Raw genomic sequence first — 20,699 nt, forward strand, 5'->3', positions numbered from 1 at the left:
TATACTGTTTGTCATTCTTATGTCTTCTTCAGAGAAATGTCTATTCAGGTCCTCTGCCCATTTTTTTTTTAGTGGATTTTTTTTTTAACATCTTTATTGGAGTATAATTGCTTTACAATGGTGTGTTAGTTTCTGCTTTATAACAAAGTGAATCAGTTATACATATACATATGTTCCCATATCTCTTCCCTCTTGCGTCTCCCTCCCTCCCACCCTCCCTGTCCCACCCCTCTAGGGGGTCACAAACCACCAAGCTGATCTCCCTGTGCTATGCGGCTGCTTCCCACTAGCTATCGATTTTATATTTGGTTTTACTATATTTACGTTTGGTAGTGTATATATGTCCATGCCACGTTCTCACTTTGTCCCAGATTACCCTTCCCCATCCCTGTGTCCTCAAGTCCATTCTGTAGTAGGTCTGCATCTTTATTCCCATCCTGACCCTAGGTTCTTCATAACCATTTTATTTTATTTTATTTTTCTTACATTCCATATATATGTGTTAGCATACGGTATTTGTTTTGCTCTTTCTGACTTACTTCACTCTGTATGACAGTCTCTAGGTCCATCCACCTCACTACAGATAACTCAATTTCGTTTCTTTTCATGGCTCAGTAATATTCTATTGTATATATGTGCCACATCTTCTTTATCCATTCATGTGTCGATAGACACTTAGGTTGCTTCCATGTCCTTGCTATAGTAAACAGAGCTGCAATGAACACTGTGGTCCATGGCTCTTTTTGAATTATGGTTTTCTTCAGTGATCACTTCGTTATTAGGTAGTGTATTGTTTAGCCTCCATGTGTTTGTATGTTTTACAGATCTTTTCCTGTAATTGATATCTAGTCTCATAGCGTTGTGGTCGGAAAAGATACTTTATACATTTTCAGTTTTCTTAAATTTACCAAGGCTTGATTCGTGACCCAAGATACGATCTATCCTGGAGAATGTTCCATGAGCACCTGAGAAAAATGTGTATTCTGTTGTATTTGGATGGAATGTCCTATAAATATCAATTAAGTCCATCTTGTCTAATGTATCATTTAAAGCTTGTGTTTCCTTATTTATTTTCATTTTGGATGATCTGTCCATTGGTGAAAGTGGGGTGTTAACGTCCCTTACTATGAACGTATTACTGTCGATTTCCCCTTTTATGGCTGTTAGTATTTGCCTTATGTATTGAGGTGCTCCTATGTTGGGTGCCTAAATATTTTACAATTGTTATATATTCTTCTTGGATCGATCCCTTGTTCATTATGTAGTGTCCTTCTTTGTCTCTTCTAATAGTCTTTATTTTAAACTATTTTGTCTGATATGAGAATTGCTACTCCAGCTTTCTTTTGGTTTCCATTTGCATGGAATATCTTTTTCCATCCCCTTACTTTCAGTCTATGTATCTCTAGGTCTGAAGTGGGTCTCTTGTAGACAGCATATATATGGGTCTTGTTTTTGTATCCATTCAGCCAATCTGTGTCTTTTGGTGGGAGCATTTAGTCCATTTACATTTAAGGTAATTATCGATATGTATGTTCCTATTCCCATTTTCTTAATTGTTTTGTGTTCGTTATTGTAGGTCTTTTCCTTCTCTTGTGTTTCTTGCCTGGAGAAGTTCCTTTAGCATTTGTTGTAAAGCTGGTTTGGTGGTGCTGAACTCTCTCAGCTTTTGCTTGTCTGTAAAGGTTTTGATTTCTCCATCAAATCTGAATGAGATCCTTGCTGGGTAGAGTAATCTTGGTTGCAGGTTTTTCTCCTTCATCACTTTCAGTATGTCCTGCCAGTCCCTTCTGGCTTGCAGAGTTTCTGCTGAAAGATCAGCTGTTAACCTTCTGGGGATTCCCTTGTGTGTTATTCGTTGTTTTTCCCTTGCTTTTAATATGCTTTCTTTGTATTTAATGTTTGACAGTTTGATTAATATGTATCTTGGTGTATTTCTCCTTGGATTTATCCTGTATGGGACTCTCTGTGCTTCCTGGACTTGATTAACTATTTCCTTTCCCATATTAGGGAAGTTTTCAACTATAATCTCTTCAAATATTTTCTCAGTCCCTTTCTTTTTCTCTTCTTCTTCTGGGCCCCATATAATTTGAATGCTGGTGCATTTAATGTTGTCCCAGAGGTCTCTGAGACCGTCCTCAGTTCTTTTCTTTCTTTTTTCTTTATTCTGCTCTGCAGTAGTTATTTCCACTATTTTATCTTCCAGGTCACTTATCCGTTCTTCTGCCTCGGTTATTCTGCTATTGATCCCATCTAGAGTCTTTTTCATTTCATTTATTGTGTTGTTCATCATTGTTTGTTTCATCTTTAGTTCTTCTAGGTCCTTGTTAACTGTTTCTTGCATTTTGTCCATTCTGTTTCCAAGATTTTGGATCATCTTTACTATCATTATTCTGAATTCTTTTTCATGTAGACTGCCTATTTCCTCTTCATTTGTTAGGTCTCGTGCGTTTTTATCTTGCTTCTTTATCTGCTATGTGTTTTTCTGTCTTCTCATTTTGCTTAACTTACTGTGTTTGGGGTCTCCTTTTTGCAGGCTGCAGGTTCGTAGTTCCCGTTGTTTTTGATGTCTGTCCCCAGTGGCTAAGGTTGGTTCAGTGGGTTATGTAGGCTTCCTAGTGTAGGGGACTAGTGCCTGTGTTCTGGTGGATGAGGCTGGATCTTGTCTCTCTAGTGGGCAGGTCCACGTCTGGTGGTATGTTTTGGGGTGTCTGTGGACTTATTATGATTTTAGGCAGCCGCTCTGCTAATGGGTGTGGTTGTGTTCCTGTTTTGCTAGTTGTTTGGCATAGGTTGTCCAGCACTGTAGCTTGCTGGTCATTGAGTGAAGCTGGGTGCTGGTGTTGAGATGGAGATCTCTGGGAGATTTTCGCCTTTTGATATTATGTGGAGCCTGGAGGTCTCTTGTTGACCAGTGTCCTGAAGTTGGCTCTCCCACCTCAGAGGCACAGCACTGACTCCTGGCTGCAGCACCAAGAGCCTTTCATTCACACGGCTCAGAATAAAAGGGAGAAAAAGTAGAGAGAGAATTAGTAGAAGTAGGAAGAAAGAAAGAAAGAAAGGAAGGAAGGAAGGAAGGAAGAAAGAAGGTAAAGTATAATAAAGTTATTAAAATTAATTATTAAGAAAAAAATTTTAAAACAAATGGACAGATAGAACCCTAGGACAGATGGTGGAAGCAAAGCTATACAGACAAAATCTCACACAGAAGCATACACATACACACTCACCAAAAGAGGAAAAGGGGAAAAAATCATAAATATTGCTCTCGAAGTCCACCTCCTCAATTTGGGATGATTCGTTGTCTATTCATGTATTCCACAGATGTAGGGTACATCAAGTTGATTGTGGAGATTTAATCCGCTGCTTCTGAGGCTGCTGGGAGAGATTTCCCTTTCTCTTCTTTGTTCTCACAGTTCACAGGGGCTCAGGTTTGGATTTGGCCCCGCCTCTGCGTGTAGGTCGCCGGAGGGCGTCTGTTTTTTGCTCAGACAGGATGGGGTTAAAGGAGCCGCTGATTCGGGGTCTCTGGCGCACTCAGGCCGGGGGGCGGGAGGGGCACGGAGTGCGGGGCGAGCCTGTGGCGGCAGAGGCTGGCGTGACGTTGCACCAGCCTGAGGCCCGCCGTGCGTTCTCTAGGGGAAGTTGTCCCTGGATCCCGGGACCCTGGCAGTGGCGGGTTGCACAGGCTCCCCGGAAGAGGGGTGTGGATAGTGACCTGTGCTCACACACAGGCCCCTTGGTGGCGGCAGCAGAAGCCTTAGCGTCTCCCGCCCGTCTCTGGGGTCTGTGCTTTTAGCTGCGGCTCGTGCCCGTCTCTGGGGTCCGCGCTTTTAGCCGCGGCTTGCGCCCGCCTCTGGGGGTCCACGCTTTTACCGCAGCTCGCGTCCGTTTCGGTTCCGCGCTTTTAGCCGCGGCTCCCACCTGTCTCTGGGGTCCGCGCTTTTAGCCGCGGCTCGCGCCGTCTCTGGGGTCCGCGTTTGTAGCCACGGCTCGCGCCCATCTCTGGAGTTCTTTTAAGCAGCACTCTTAAACTCCTCTCCTCGCGCATCAGGAAACAAAGAGGGAAGATAAAGCCTCTTGCCTCTTCGGCAGCTGCAGACCTTTTCCTGGACTCCCTCCCGGCTAGTCATGGTGCACTAACCTCTTCAGGCTGTGTTCGCACAGCCAACCCCAGTCCTCTCCCTGCGCTCCGACCAAAGCCTGAGCCTCAGCTCGCAAGCCGGCCCCCTCCGGCGGGTGAGCAGACAAGCCTCTCGGGCTGGTGAGTGCCGGTCGGCACCGATCCTCTGTGCGGGAATCTCCCCGCTTTGCCCTCCGCACCCCTGTTGCTGTGCTCTCCTCCGCGGCTCCGAAGCTCCCCCGTCCGCCTCCCGCAGTCTCCGCCCGCGAAGGGGCTTCCTAGTGTGTGGAATCCTTTCCTCCTTCACAGCTCCCTCCCACTGGTGCAGGTCCCGTCTCCATTCTTTTGTCTCTGTTTTTTCTTTTTTTCTTTTGCCCTACCCAGGTACGTGGGGAGTTTCTTGCCTTTGGGGACGTCTGAGGTCTTCTGCCAGCATTCAGTAGGTGTTCTGTAGGAGTTGCTCCACGTATAGATGTATTTCTGGTGTATCTGTGGGAAGGAAGGTGATCTCTGCGTCTTACTCTTCCGCCATCTTCCCCTCCGCCTGATAAAGAGAAATTTTATATCAGAGGATAAGTTCCTGATAGTTCATGTGTTTCAACATAGTTCTGGAGCATGTTTATCTCACACCATCTAGAAAGGCGATATGTAGTACGGAAGAGCATGAGATTCCTGAACCAGACACCTGGTCTTTCACTCCCAGCGCTACCATTTACTAGTTGTGTAATCTTGGGTAAAATCCGTAACCTCTTTGTGCCTCTTTTCTTATCTGTAAAATTGTGATGATAATAATACCTAATTATAAGATTATTTTGAGAATTAAGTGTAGGGCATTCAGCACGGTGCCCACGAATTCATAATCCTTATATATGTGTTAACTATTATTTTATTATCAAAGCATTTTGCTGAGTTTTCATTGAAGGATTAATTGACATTTAATACAGGAAGAATATGGGCCCTATAGATAACCTTAACACTTAAAAACTACAATGTAGAAATCCTAACCTTCTGAGAGGGAATCTGTCACATCTGTAGTCCCTAAAGCACTATCAGATGATTTCCATTAATATTAATTAGGTCAATAAAAAGTATTAATGTTTAAATACAAGCCATGGTTATCAGAAAATATTATTAGCCTTAATACTTCACTCCCCATTTGTATAGGATAAATGAGGTAATTCAAAAGAGAGAGATTTTATTTTTTATCATTAGTAAATAGCTAAGCAGTGAAGAACTGAGGAACTCAGCTTTGACCACATCTTGGACTAAGTGAGATTTAAGGATTGTTTGGTATCCAAGGATACGTCTTTTTTTTTTTTTTTTTTTTTTTTTTTTTGCGGTACGCGGGCCTCTCACCGCTGCGGCCTCTCCCGTTGCGGAGCACAGGCTCCAGACGCGCAGGCTCAGTGGCCATGGCTCACGGGCCCAGCCGCTCCGCGGCATGTGGGATCCCCCCAGACCGGGGCATGAACCCGTGTCCCCTGCATCGGCAGGCGGACTCCCAACCACTGCGCCACCAGGGAAGCCCCAAGGATACCTCTTAATGTAATTTCTATAAATCTGAGAAGAAAAGAGATTGTGATGATCTCATTAGAGAGTAATATGTGGAAGAAGGACCGGAATACATTGGAAATGCTGCCTAATGAAAGCGTCGTTTTCATGTATATTTTATAGTTTTTAAGTGATTTTTTTAGCTTAATGTTTTCTAGCTGGAACATTTTATGTCATAATTACTAGTCTCATCAGAGATTTCATTTTTATTTATACAGATATGTGGAATCTATGATTAGATGTGTGCATTTAGGCCAGTTGGACCTCCTTTATTTTACATCAATGTACTTTTGGAATTTGGAATTCTCCTTTTTCAAGTATAATGCATATATATCTGGCACAGCTTCCTGCTTGACTCTATTGTTGTGCCTTATGTAAAATGACATTCAGTTTGCTTCTCATTGATTAGAATCAATAACATAAGTCATAATTATGTCCTGGAATAATATGCATTTCTAGTCTGGCTGCACTGTAGGTGATGGGATATGGCCTGGGAAGCTAATCATCCTTTATCATTTCTTTCCACTTGGGAGAGGACACCCAGAACGCTAAACAATCAACTTCGTAACTGAATATATAGGATAAAGTTGTTTATAAATTGGGGTCTCTTGTACTAAGGGGAAATATTAAGACCACTCTTTTTGCAAAACATAAATGGAGAACTAAGGCAAAGATAATTCAATCAGAATTTATGTCATCACCTCAAGATTTCAAGCCAAACCACAAGACTAGGACACTGTAATGTGTATATGTGTTGTGATGTCAATGTCCAATTCAAGTTAACTCTACATTTTATTGATCTGATGAGCACATTTGTTTGCTAAAGCCAAAAGACAATGCAGGTTCCCTGTCAGACTGTTATGATTGAGAGACCCCCTAAATTGTTTGGACTTATTGGCTTAATTATTCCACATTTGGGAATCCATGGAAGGGTCTCTGTTCTGGAACACTGATGCATGTGAGACTGTTGTGACTGTTCTCTTCTTTGCAAAATATTCTACTGCCTTGGCTTCTGTATTAGTCAACATAAGCTAGGTTATGTTAGAGTGTCAAATTAATCCTGAAATCTCAGTGTTTTACCATAACAAAGGTTTATTTCTCAACCACACTACATGTTCAATGGGTATGGGGGAGGGAGGGGCATTTGGGGGTTTTCTCTGGGGCTTACCTATTCACTGAGGCAGGGGAGAGTGGACAGAGAGTCTCTAAAGGGCTCTTCTCTGATTCAGCCAAACCCATCACTTCTTCTCCCATTTCATTGGCTGAAACCAGTCATAAATCCTCGGTTAGCCTCAAGGGGTCTGAAAAATGGAGCTCTCCATGTGCCTGAGAAGAAGGAATATAGAATTGGGTTTGGCGAGCACAGCCCTGTCTGCTACAGTTTTTAAGACACTGCCCTGTCCTGGTTCTTCTATCTCTCAACCTGTTTTTTCTCTGTCTCCTCAATGGACTTCTTTTCCGTCACCCCTTGGGGAACTGGTGCTCCCCAAGTTACCATATCCAGTCCACTATTTTTTTCTCCCCACATCTATCCCCAGGTAACTTCATCCACTCCTCCAGTTCTAACTGCAGACTATCTGCTGCTAACTTCCAGATCTATTATCCCAAGCCCTGACCTACCCACAAAGCTTTAAACATAAATCCAATAATGACTGATTCAAGGATGTCTCAAACTCAATGTGAAAAAATATAAACACATGATTTTTTTTCCAAACCTCATTCGTCCTCTTCCTGTATTCTTTGTCCCAGTTAGTGGCAGCATCGTATTTCCAAGTCTAGATTCCTCCCTATTATTCCCACCTCTTAATTTTGTACACCATCTTAGCTAGGCTGTGCTGCACAGTTGTTTAGTCAGTTATCAGTCTAGATGTCCACTGTGAAGGTATTTTTTAGATGCGATTAATAGTTACATCTGTAGGCTCTGAGTAAAGCAGATTGCCACCCATAGTGTGACTGGGCCTCGTGCAATCAGTTGAAGGCCTCAAGAACAAGGACTGAGGTTTCCTGAAGGAATTCAGCCTCAAGAGTGCAACACAGGGACTTCCCTGGTGGTCCAGTGGCTAAGACTCCGTGCTCCCAATTCCGGGGGCCCCGGTTCGATCCCTGGTCTGGGAACTAGATCCCACATGCATGCTGCAACTAAGAGTTCCCATGCCGCGACTAAAGATCCCGCATGCCACAACGAGGACCCGGTGCAGCCAAAATAAATATATAAATATTTAAAAAAAAAAAAAAAAAAGACTGCAACACAGAAACCCTGCCTGAGTTTCCAGTATGCCTGCCCTGCTATACAGACCTTGGACTCAAGACTGTAACATCTGAGTTTCTAACCTACTGGCTTGCTCTATGAATTTCAGCGCCCCGACTTCCCCCAGCTAGGGCCTCGGGGAGGTGAGGGCTTGGTTCGGAGGCTGGAGGACTCGGGACCATAGAGGGAGGGGTTCCCAGGCTCTGATAGACGGCACCAGCAGGACGCAGGGACCGCTGACCCCTGACCCCTGACCAGTGGGAGTCCCCGCAGAGTCCCGCCCCTGCCGTCAGCCCTCGGAGACCCCACGCCGCGCCGGATGCGGCTCCCCCGGATTTCCGCTTCGGAAGTGAGGAGCCCGACCGGGAGCCGCGGCGTTTGTTCGTCCGAGCGTGGGTTTTCGGGACTTGTCCGGAGCCACGGTGAGGACCTGAATGTAGCCTGAAGGGACCTTCCCTCCCCCCTCCCCGCATAACAAAGGTGACCCACCTGCATCCCACCCCTGCGATCTTGTTCTTCGAGGCCCCAGCCGAGCTATCGGGCTGAATTCGGCCTAGGATGTCTCAGGCAGAAGGCCTTGGTCTGTGAGAGTAGCGCTGATTCTACAAATGGAGAAGATCTAAGTCCTAGATGAGGGCCCTGAGTGCTAGTGAGCAGACCTCGACCCCCAAAGCGGGCCACAGTGAGCAGCGCCCCTGCTCTCAGCTCTAGGAGGCCCTAGCAAGGTAGACAGATGTTGAGTGACCTAAATTCCCCTCTAGTGACAAAGGGAAATGAGGGCTACCTCATGACTCCCAAACTCAGGAGAGGAGGCTCCGGGCGGAGCTGGCAGGCTGTGGTGCCCCCTCATCTCCTCTGGAGATGGTCTCAGGGAGATGAGAGCCTTGGTCTAATGGAATAAGCCCAATTCCGCAAAGGGACCTAGTCCTCAACAGCATTCATGGTTGTGACACCGAGTGAGGATGGGGGCCCCTCCCACAAGAAACGGGGCAGCATAAAGCACCAGCCCTGTTTTCAGGCTTGGGAGAATTGGGTATTTTTTTTTTTTTTTTTAAGGTTTTCAAAATAACATTTATTTCTTAAAAGTTAACATGTGCATAATAGGAAACCAAAGAACACAAGAAGCAAAAAACAGTCATTCATCATCACAAGCAATTTACCATTTGATGTGTCCTTCTAGGTCTCGTTTGTGTATTTAAACACAACTAAGCATTCATTTTTATGTAATTAAGATCATACAGTTATGTATCATACTTTTTCACACATCATGAATATTTACCATTTCAAAGTCCCAAAGCTATGAGTATTTTGATAACCAAAAATACACTACACCAACTCAATCTGGAAGGAAAAAAATGTAATCCTTTCTTGGCGACAAAAACTTCAGAGAAGACAAAAATGGCAACAGGCCTCTAGATAAAGATATTGGCAGAGTTATGATTAAAATACTACATTCCCTTAACGTTCAATTAAAAATGAGACATAAAGCAACAGAGTACCCAAAGTATAATGCTTTTAAGAGGATTCATTATCTGATCTATTAAAGTATTAGCAAGGAGGTATATTTCTACTGAATTACTTAACAATGTATTCCTATAGTACAGCTAAGAGATGCACACACATCAATGGTTATCATCAAAATATAAAAAGGAATACATCCACATACTTCCCTCCCTTTTATAGTTCCTTCTGCCCCTCTGCTGCCAACCTAATGAACAAGTCCTGGTGTACATTTCTCAGATGGTTTAACAATTCCATGTCCAAGATGCTACTTTTTTACCAATTATAACAAAGATATTTACAAATTGGTTAATTCACTAGCTCTACTTTTTATCATACATTGTCACCTCAGGACTCCTAAAAAGCCTAGATGTTGCAAAATAATGAATGAACCTTGTCCATAGTAAGCATTGGTACTTTACAAAAATGCACATTTAGACCTATGGTTATAACCTAAAACTGTCTTCTAGGTATGGAGATATTAGCTAAGAGCCCTTCCCTTCACCCTTCCTCCAGCATATCAGCAACTAAGTACAGGACTATATCTAGCTCCAAGAGGTGGATTAACATAGACGCTCCCAGAAGACACAGCCCTTCCTAAAAACCAACAAAAGGGCATTTATTAAGGGGTTATTTTACTACCTCTACTTTTAATATACTTTGGGCATTAGGACTTGCTTATTCTTTAATACACAGCAATATTAACTAAAACACACAAATAGAACAATGGTTAGACAATCTGAACTTGTCTAAAGACTCATGGGCACAGATCCCTTCTGTGTACTTCCTTCCCTGTCTGCTCCCCGCCTCCCCACCACCCAGTGAATAGTCAGCTTACGCTCCAAGACTCAAGTTTAACAATTTCCACTCCCCCAATACAACCATTCCTATGAATTAACAGAAAAAAAATACTTTAAAAGGTGTTACTTTTAACTATTTTCAACATATGTTGTGTACTTTTACACATCTAGAAAGATTAGATGTTTCAAATACAGATTTAAGTTTGTCCACTATGTATACACGTAGTAGCACTGAAGAAACTGCACACAAAGGCTATAGTCACAAAGTGTTTCCTAAACAGGAACACTCTGGCCTAGAAGCTTCCCCTTCTCATCTCTATCAACCTGGTGGACAAGAATAAGCATCTGTAATGCTTAGAGGGGATTTTAACAATTTTACTTCCTCCAGTTGTTTTCAGAAGTCTTTCCTATGAATTTTAACACAAAGTGTACACAATGTATTTATCGGCTATTTTTGTCATACACTGGCAACCTCTTTAACATCTAGGAAGACTAGATGTTGTAAATTTGGACCCTCTGTCCTTTATGTACACTATGTACACAGCCAAGTAAAACAAAATGCAGAGACACACCAGACAATGGTTAGTCTTGGTATAAAGCCCTTTACACTTTCTTCTTTCTCCCTGAACCAGCACAAATAAAATAATGTGTACTGCTCAGAGAGGTGGTTTGATCATTTTGATCACTCCATTTCTAAAAGACAGTATTTCATATGAATTTTAACAAAAGGATATATCTACAAAATATGTTACTTCACTACCTCTACTTTTAACATACTTTGTGCACTTCTAAACATCTAGAAAGACTAGATGTTTCAAATAAGGACTAAAGTTTGTCCACTATATACACAGTAGTGTTGAATAAACTGCACACATGTAACAATGGTTAGATCTGAAAGTGTCTTCTACATAGGGACATTCTAATCTAGAACACTTCATTTCTCCCAGTACCTCCTTTCTGCCATCCATCCAACATTGGGCAAGTACAGGCACAGTGTCAGGCACAGGTGTCACTTAGATGTGATTTACAATTTCACTTCCAAAGGCCCTTTTCAGAAGACGGCTTTTCAATGAATTTTAACACAAAGTGTACAAAATGTGTTAGTTTACTAACTCTACTTTTGTCATACATTGGCAACCTCTTTAATATCTAGAGACTAGATATTATAAAATGGGGACCCATTGGTCCAGTATATACAAAATATATACAGTAAAGTTAAACAAAATGCATGTAACATATAGAGAAATGGATAAGTTGAAATGTTCTAGTACCTGCTAGCAAAACATCTTTTGCAATCTTCCCTCCCACCTCCCTAAACCCAATGAACAAGCACAGAGTATACTGTTCAGAGAGGAGGTTTAACAATTCCATTTCCAAAGACAGTATTTCCCCAGTTTTTAAAAGCTATTTACAAGAAGCATTATTCTACTAAAACTACTTTTAAATACATCAAGCACTTCTAAACATCTAGAAAGAATAGATATTTCATATAAGAACTTACTTGTCCACTGTGTACACAGCACTGTTAAATAAAATTGCACACATGTAACAATGGTTATAATCTGAGGTATCTTCTAAATATGACCATTTTGGCCTGAACCATTTCCTCCCTCACTTCCTTCTCTCCACCACCAATCCAGTGGACAAGTACATGCATATGTAATGCTTAGAGGTGGTTGAACAAATTCATATCCAAAAGTCATTTACAGAGGACAAGCTTTCCTATGAATTTCAATAAAGTATACAAAATGTGCTAATTTTACTACTTTGTCATACACTGGCAACCCCTTTAACGTCTAGAGACTAGATGTTGCAAAACTAGGACTCAATTTGTCCATTATATACACTATATACACAGCAAAACAAATTGAACATACAAAAAATGGTTTTGTCTGAAAATGTCCAGGTATGAACACACTAGCATATTACCTTTTGCAATTCTTTCCATCCCTCCTCCAAACCACTGAACAAGTATAGACAATAGTATACTGCTCAGAGAGGTGGTTTAACATTTAACATTCCCAAAGACAGTACTTCCTGTGAATTTTAGCAAAAAGTTATTTACAAAGTGATATTTTACTACATCTACATTTAACATACGTTGGACACTTCTAAACATCTAGATGGACTAGATGTTTCAAATAAGGACTTAATTTGTCCACTATATACAGAGCAGTACTGAATGAACTGCACACATGTAACAGTTATAATCTGAAACTGTCTTCAAAATACCAGCATTCTAGCCATTCTAGGACCAACCCCCTTCTCTCTCTCTCCCCTCCACCAACCCAGAGGGCTATCACGCTCAAATTTTCAGAAACAATCTTTCCTAGAAATTTTAACACAAAATGTACAAAATGTATTATTTACTAACTCTATTTTTGTCATACACTGGCAACCTCTTTAACATCTAGAAAGACTAGATGTTGTAAATTAGGACTCATTTGTCCATTATATACACTATATACACAGCAAAGTGAAACAAAATGCGGGAACATAAAAAAGACAATGGTTAATCTTGCCTCACTATAAACACACTGGCACAGAGCTCTTTGCACTTCCTTCTCCTCCCCGCGACCTTGAACCAGTGCACAAACACAGTGCATACTGCGTACTGTTCAAAAAGGTGGTTTGGCCACCCCTCCCCCCCCAAACAACATTTCATACGAATTTTAACAAAAAGATCTTTACAAAATGTCTTTTTACTACCTCTATCTACTTTGAACAAATATCAGGCACTTTAGAAGATCTAGAAAGACTAGATATATCAAAAAAGTACTTATTGTCAACTACACATACAATAGTAAGGAGTAAAATGCACACACAAAACAATGGTTCTAATATGCAAATGTCTTCTGTGACCAGTCTGGCACAGAACCTTCTTTTCTTCCTCCTCAACGTCTTCCATTCCATGTCCTCTAACCCACTGAACAAACGTGGACCTCTGTGGCTCCTGACGTCGCCTCTAGAGGTGGTCAAACAACTCCATTTCGAAAAGTCATTTCCAGAAGGCATTTCTTTTCTACGGTTTTTTTTAAAGAAACAAATGGGCATTTACAAGACATGTGACTTTAACTCTATCATACGTCGGCAACCTCTTCACATCTAGAAGGCCTATATGTAGCGAAAAGTTTTCTTTCGAAAGGCTGGGGGGAAAGTTGAGAGCAGCTTTTTCATATTATATACACAGGCCTTCTATAAACGGCCAGTAAATCTTCCCAAAGGGTGGCGGGCACTTCCTATTGGCCGCATGTGGTACGTTATTCTACCATTTCTATCTTCCGACATCGAGGTCTTGGTAGAACGACGACCAACCGCCCGATGACCCGCTAACGTTCCACCCGTCGTCGACCGGGGCTCCGCTCACCTTCCGGGCCCGTTAAGGCCTTTGTCCGTCGTTGTCCGGACGAGGTGAGGTCTCGTCCAATGGGGCAGAGAGGTCACCTCAGGTCCCGGATCTGCGCGGGCTCCAAGGCCTAAGGGTGGCTGAGCTGGCGTCCACGTAGAGGCCCCTTCCCGGGCCCTCGAGGCTCTAACGGCCCTCCGCAGCGTTCCAGTGGCCGCCATTCTTCTCGCCCTGCCACGCCCGACGCCCAAAGGCGCCACGTCCTCGGTGGCCTGCCGGAGGCTTCGCCTAACCCCTGCAGCGTGGGGTCAAGAGACCCGGCGGTGGGCGGGATCTGGGCTCCGAGGGGCCGCCGCCATTAGGTCTCGGAGGTGGGGGTGGGGGAGCAGTTCGTTGCTGCTTCCAGGCTCGGGCCCTGCCAGTGGGCGGCTGCGGCGAGGGCTCTGGGGCTCGGTAAGACACAGCCTGAGCTTGTCCCGGGGGCCCCCCAGTTCACCTGCCGACCAGAGGCCGGAGGGCCTGGAGGGCCCCAGGCTAGAAGGCCGCGATCCGCTTCTCACCGCGCTCTCTGCCGGAACTCGAATTGGGTATTTTGACATGAGTTGCATTCACTTATTCCCAGGACATCTCAGGGAGGTGAGAGACCAGGTCAAAGGGGGCAGCCTCGGGTTGGCAAGGGAGGATTTCAGGTTATGCCAGGTGTCATGGTGAGAACCTTGAGGACTGTGGGGATGTCCCACATGAAAGCATTCAGGCCACAAAGAATCCTCACTATTAGCATCCCTGGGAGACCTCAAGCATAGATGTCAGGCAGAAATGCCCATCAGTTCCCACTACAGGCTAACAGGGAAATAAGGGTCTTGGTCTGAGGAGAGTGGTCCCATGTCAGCAGAGGGAGAAATCTTAGACCCTATCAGGAGGCACATTTAGACCTTGAATTGGGATCTTGTGTGGGACCACAAGGACTTCAGCCTGCCTGCAACAGCTTTCATTCTTGGGAGACCACGTTTAGTTAGATACGGTCATCTTCGCTTCCTCCTATTGGGACACAGGGTGGTTTGGCTCTTACTATCATATAGGCATCAATTCAGGCAAAAGTTGAGCTTCTCTACCAGGAGCCCAATTGAGAAACCTGAGTTAGGACTCAAAGTGTCCAGCCCAACCCTTGGATTTCAGCCCAAGAAATCTCTGGGAAGGACTGTCAGGTAGAGCGTCTGCTTCACTTCTTTATATTACGTCTAAGAGAGGTGAGGTCCTTAGTCTGAAGGTGCATCCACCAGTCAGCAAATGGAGAGTAGTGGTTCCAAGCCTTTTAAGGAGCCAAGGTGAGGACCTCGAATGATGATCGCAATGAACTCAGGATAGAAAGGACCCTACTGAGCTCGCAGCTCTGGTGTCCCCTGGCAGGGAGGTGGACTGAGGCACCCCTTCACTTCCTTCTCCTGGATCGCAGGGAGGTTTGAGGTGTCAGCTTAAGAGTAGCAGTGGGGAGGGTGCCCAGGCTCTGCAGAGACCTGACATGATAATATTGAAGATGAACCGAGAGGACCCCACTGCCAGCACCTGTTGTCACCTGAGTAAATCCAAGGCAGGGCTGATAGGATGTAGAGTAAAACTCTAAGGCCTCTGTGTTTCCTCTATGGGATTCTGGGAGGACAGGCTGACCGGGAAAACAGGAACCTTGTGGGTTCCCAGAGCAGTGCCCTCAAGGAAACTTGCAGAGGCAGCCTTTGATAAAGCCAAGGTGGAATCTCCCTACTTTAAGGTGCTCACGTCATCTCATTCTCCAGCCTCCAGGTGTCCAAATCACCTGTCATTGGCCCACACTCCTGTCTGCTGTCCCTGACCACAGCCACCATGCCTCGTGGTCAGAAGAGTAAGCTCCGTGCTCGTGAGGAACGCCGCCGTAACAGAGGTGAGACCCAAGGTCTTAATGCTCAGGCCACCACAGCAGGGGTAGAAGAGACCACTTCCTCACCCGTTTCTGTTTCTCAGGGTACTCTCCCGAGCTCCGCTGCTGCTGGCACTTGCCAGGAGCCTCAGGGAGCCCCAGCCACTAGCTCTCGTGATGCAGGGGTTTCGTGCCCAGGATATGATGTACGTGCCAAGGGCCAAGTTGAGGAAAGTAAAAATTCCTCCCAGGCCTCAACCTCCAGGGATCCTGGAAAGGATCTTGTAACCAGGAAGGCAGGGATGTTGGTGCAGTTCATGCTGTGTAAATATAAGAGAAAGGAGCCCATTAAAAAGGGAGAAAAGCTGAAGATTGTCAACAAAAGGTATAGGGAGCACTTCCCCGAGATCCCCAGGAGAGCCTCCGAGTGCATGGAGCTGGTCTTTGGCCTAGAATTGAAGGAAGTCAAGCCCAACAGTCATTCCTATGCCCTTGTCGGCAAGCTAGATCTCACCGATGATGGGCGTCGGAGCAGTGGCGGGCGGTTTCGGAAGAATGGGCCCCTGATGCCTCTCCTCGGTGTGATCTTCTTGCATGGCGACCGCGCCTCTGAGGAGGAGATCTGGGAATCCCTGAATGTTTTGGGTGTTTTTGATGGAAGGAGGCACTTCATCTTGGTGGAGCCCAGGAAGCTTATCACAGAAGATTTGGTGCAGGAAAGGTGCCTGGAGTACCGCCAGGTGCCCAGCAGCGATCCGCCATGCTCTGAGTTCCTGTGGGGCCTGAGAGCCCGCGCTGAAACCAGCAAGATGAAAGTGCTGGAGGTTCTGGATGCGGAACCAGAACCGTATCTCCATGGATCTGGAGATCCACGATACGGTCCCCACTGCCTTCCCACCCCACAATGAAGAGGCTTTGAGAGATGAGGGAGAGAGAGCCCGAGCCAGGGCTGCAGCCAGGGCTGGCACTACTGCCACTGCCGTGCGCGTTCCAGGGCCACATCCAGCCTCTCCTCACACCCCTAGTGAGGTCTGAAGCCCACCCATTCTTCACTTTGTGGTTGGAAAAGCCTGTTAACCAGTGTTCCTGATATGCTTAAATAACTTGTTGACTTTTTTCCTGCATTTTTAATTGGTGTTCCTTTCAACAGAAAGTTTATTTAGATTCAGAATATAAGTATATGAATGACATGGATCACACACTTACTGCTGCTTGTCAGATTTAGGAGTAAGAATTCTGTTTTTAGAAATACAAATTGGAAATCCTTAAATCACTTTTGTGGTCCAGAACAAGAATAACATCACTTTAGGATAAGAATATCCTCGGAAACATGAAAGAACACAACGCTAAAATAGGATCAGAAGATAGCTAGGTAGCTAGATGGAGAGATAAGATAGATAAGACAGATAGAGAGCTAAAGTCAAAGTTGATCAATTCTTGGTTTGCCTTACTCCATTTAGTCTTTCTTTTGTAAATTTAAAGGATATATACTGGATTTGCTTATGGTTTTCAAGAATGTTTGAGAATACAAATTATAGCAAATGATTTGTTCATGACTCTTATTTTACACAAACATTAACTGAGCATCTGCTCTTAAGAAGTCTCTGTGCTCATACTGGGGATGTTTAATCAAAAAAGTCCTAGCCTCTGCCCATGCAATTACAGTTTCTCAGAGAAGCTATTATTGTATGGAAAAGGGTGAGATACTCTCTACTTCAAGAAGAGCAAGTAAAAAAGCAGGGTAAAGAGAGGGTGGAGAGAACATATTCCTTAGTTTTCATTGTTAAAAGCAGAATTTTGGCTGATTGGGAGGATTTTTTCCGGCTAGAATGCTGCATATTCTCTGACATATCTTAGATGTAAAAAAAAAAAAAAAAATCCCAGCTGGATTGATGGTAACGTCTGAGGTCAAGATAATCATAGTAATAACCGCCATTCCCTAGCGTCTCAATACAAGACAGGCACAGTGACAGCTGCTTTCCATACATTACATATATTCCACCAGTCCTACAAGACAGGTCTTATCAAACTCACTTCACAGTGAAGATCCTGAGGCTCATAGAGTTAGAGTTTGGTCATGTGCCAAAATTCATAAGGCTAGTAAATGACAGGGGTGGGACTAGACTCCTGGTCTAAATTACTGTAGAGCTCGTACTGGTCTACTCCTCCTACCCTGAGACATCCTGTGTCTTTTATTTCAGTTGTTTTCTCAGTACTTCAAACTTTGTCTTAGGTGATAAAAAGAATGGCCTTGTGCTCAAACTACTGGATTGGAATACGTAGCCAGAGCAGTAAGAATACCAAAATATTTGAGAGGTATAAATAAATAAATAAATGAAAGAGACAATATTCGGTGACAGTATAAGCATCTACATTTGCGATGTTAGATAACCTCAAAAGACTAGGGGCTCTCAAAATCATCCTCACAGTCTCTTCCCTGTAGAAAGTAAATCTATCAGAACAGAAGTGACGTGGGAATCTTCATCTGGCTGATGAGATAGAATAGATCAGTGTACTTTTTTTCCCTGACAGGCTACCACCACCTGTTCTGGGACTCCTGCCTTGTGCTACAGCTTCCCCATCTCACATTACTCCTGGGCCAGGGACCCATTCTCTGTAAGGTTTGCAGAGCGAAAACTGCTCAAGAGTTTGCAGAGATGTGGAATTTCCTAAGCAGGCTTTAATCCAAGAGATAGAAAGCAAGATGAGGGCCCCGTGTAGGAGGACTGAGGAGACCAAAGCCCAGAATATTGGGGGGTGGTCATTGGGACACCAGTCCTGTCTGCTATCAGACACAGAGGGTCTCAGGCAGACCTGTTAGGCTAACCGTACCCTCACTTATTCTTCAGGCTTCTTGGGGCCATAAGAAATTTGTCTAAGGGCAGAGTTCTCAGGTTGGTAGAGGAGAGAGTGTGAGTCTCTCACAGAAATGACAGTGATAAACCTGAATAAAGACCCAGCCAGAACAGTAGGATCCCATAAAGTCCCATCCCCTTTGGCAGCCCCTTGAGGTCCAGAACAGTCCTGGCTGCTTGTGACTAACACTTTCAACTCAGGTCGTGGGAAGGTGGGGACTCTGGGGATCAGCAGAGCCCTCAGCCTTAGATCAGCAGAGAATGGAGCCCCAGGAAGTGTGCAGAGTCATAGTGAAGACCCTGTCTGTGGACATGGGGACCACTCAGTCCACCACTGTCAGGGCTACACTTAGCCCCTCCTCTGCTGTTAGCCCTGGGAGGCATAGGCAAGAGCTGGCAGGGTCAAGTGCCCCTTGACTTCTGCCTGGAGGGTGTCAGGGAGGGGAGGACCTTGGTTTATAGGCTGGCTGTTCAGCAGAGAGTGGAATCCCAGGCGTGACAGTGTCAAAGTAAAAGTCCTGTATGAGGAGTGCGGCAATCAACTACCCCGTTACACATACATCCTTAGAAAGTCCCGCGTCTGTAATTGGCCTGGGGAGGCAATAGACAGGGCTTTCAGACTAAGTTTATCCCTTATTGCCTGAAGGAAGATGGTTTCAGGGACTTAAAAGTCCTTGGACTGATGGAGGAGGCCTCATTCAGCAGAGGAAGGGTACCCAGTTCCTAACAGGAGTCAACATGATGACAGTGACTGACAATGAAAGGATCTCTCCCAGAAAGAAGGGGACCACATAGAGCACTGTCCCTGTTGTCAGACCTGAGGCTATGTCACTTAGGCATGGTGACATGATGCGTCATACTCACTTCCTCCCAGAGCTCTCATGGAGGTAAGGAACCTCATTAAAAACCAGTGTGCTCAGTGGCTCTCCTTAGGATCTCAGGGAATTGTTCCCTGTACATTTTGTTGACAACCTTCAGCATGTCTACCTCCATAATGGGCTCTTTTATATTTCTGCAGTAGGAATTGCCTGCCAATGCAGGGGACACGGGGTCGTGCCCCTGTCCGGGAAGATCCCACATGCCGCGGAGCGGCTGGGCCCGTGAGCCATGGCCGCTGAGCCTGCGCGTCCCGAGCCTGTGCTCCGCGACGGGAGAGGCCACAACAGTGAGAGGCCCGCGTACCCGGAAAAAAAAAAACAAAAAAACTCATATTTTGTTTTATTTGGGGTTGTAGTCAGAGCATAGTGCATAGTATACAGTAGGTACCTTATATTTAATCAATAAAGGCCGAAAGAAAGACTATAAATAAGGGAAAGATCGTCAATTTGTGGTTTGCCTAAATCCTTCTCATGTTTCTTCTTGTAAAAGTAGAAGTCATACACCTGGATTTGCTTAGAATATTCAGGAATGTAGGATAAATTAAATTTTAATGGATTAGGCCACATGCTTACTCCTTTTTAATTTCCCAATCATTAATTGAGAATGAGCTCTTAGGAAGGCATCATACTAGTACTGTGGATGCTTCCCCCCGCCACCCCCCAGAAAAAGCCCCCAAACAACAACCACCACAAAAACAAGATCTAGCCCCTGCCCATTGAATTTTAGAGTCTAGGAGCTGCTATTATATAAAAAGATGGTGGGATGCGCTCTACGACCTAAAGAACAAGTAAAAAGTAGGGTTAAAGAGGGCAGGCAGTTGGAGCTGAAAGCACGCAAGTGTAAATGGCCTGAGGCAAGGCAGTTTGGAGCCTTAGGAAAATGCAAAGCCTTCAGTGAGAAGTAATTTCAAGTGAGGTTGCCTGGTGGGCTAGATGAGACTGTGGGAGTGGTGAGCCCGGCCAGAGCCTCAGATGGAGGGCCTCAGAGAATCCAGAATCCACTGGGCTGGCAGTCTTTACCCTGGGTTGGGGGAGCCAGAGACCTCGCCATTAAAAGCGTACTCAATTATTCTATCTTGTGTGTAATTTGGCAAATTCTAGGCAAGTTCTAGATTTTTGTTGGTAGTTAAATAAGTGGAAATAATGGTTATTTAGAAGAAAGCGTAGCTGGTAGGGAAGATACTGGTCAATGACAAAAATTCTAAGGACTTTGAGTTGTTTCCAACTAGGAAAGATTCTCCCACAAGCGCATTATGTATTATATCCTCTGGTGTGGCTATTACATGATTGTCCTTGTTAGGCAGCATTTTAGTTAATTGCAATTTCTTTGTCTTGCTGTTTGGTTAATATGCTCAAGCTCACGGGGCTAGTGAAACAGCAGGTAAAACAATTGATCAGCTTAAACTGGTTTTGCCTCCTTAAATAGGTTGCTGATTAATCAAACCTTGTGTTATTTTACAGAGACAGAACTGCACATCTCCAGGAAGCAACCCATGACCCCAGGATGACC

At 44.5% G+C, this 20,699-nt stretch overlaps 2 protein-coding genes across 2 annotated transcripts in view; both read left to right on the forward strand.

Annotated features, from left to right (window-relative positions):
* CFAP47 (cilia and flagella associated protein 47) overlaps positions 1–20,699 on the forward strand; it is a 541,109-nt gene that overhangs the window by 45,285 nt on the left and 475,125 nt on the right.
* LOC101284560 (melanoma-associated antigen B2-like) lies at positions 15,098–16,619 on the forward strand. Its single transcript, XM_012538957.3, has 2 exons — positions 15,098–16,289; positions 16,324–16,619. Exons 1-2 carry the CDS (start codon positions 15,423–15,425, stop codon positions 16,489–16,491), a joined length of 1,035 nt encoding a protein of 344 aa, XP_012394411.2. The 5' UTR covers positions 15,098–15,422; the 3' UTR covers positions 16,492–16,619.

Source organism: Orcinus orca, chromosome X (assembly GCF_937001465.1).
Source record: "Orcinus orca chromosome X, mOrcOrc1.1, whole genome shotgun sequence".
NCBI classification, from domain to species: Eukaryota; Metazoa; Chordata; class Mammalia; order Artiodactyla; family Delphinidae; genus Orcinus; species Orcinus orca.

Excerpts from the sequence above, each read along its gene's own strand:
- LOC101284560 (XM_012538957.3), top strand. The coding sequence starts at position 15,423 with ATGCCTCGTGGTCAGAAGAGTAAGCTCCGTGCTCGTGAGGAACGCCGC. Across the intron at positions 16,290-16,323 it reads AAGTGCTGGAGGTTCTGGAT|ATCCACGATACGGTCCCCAC; the intron begins GCGGAACCAGAA and ends ATGGATCTGGAG.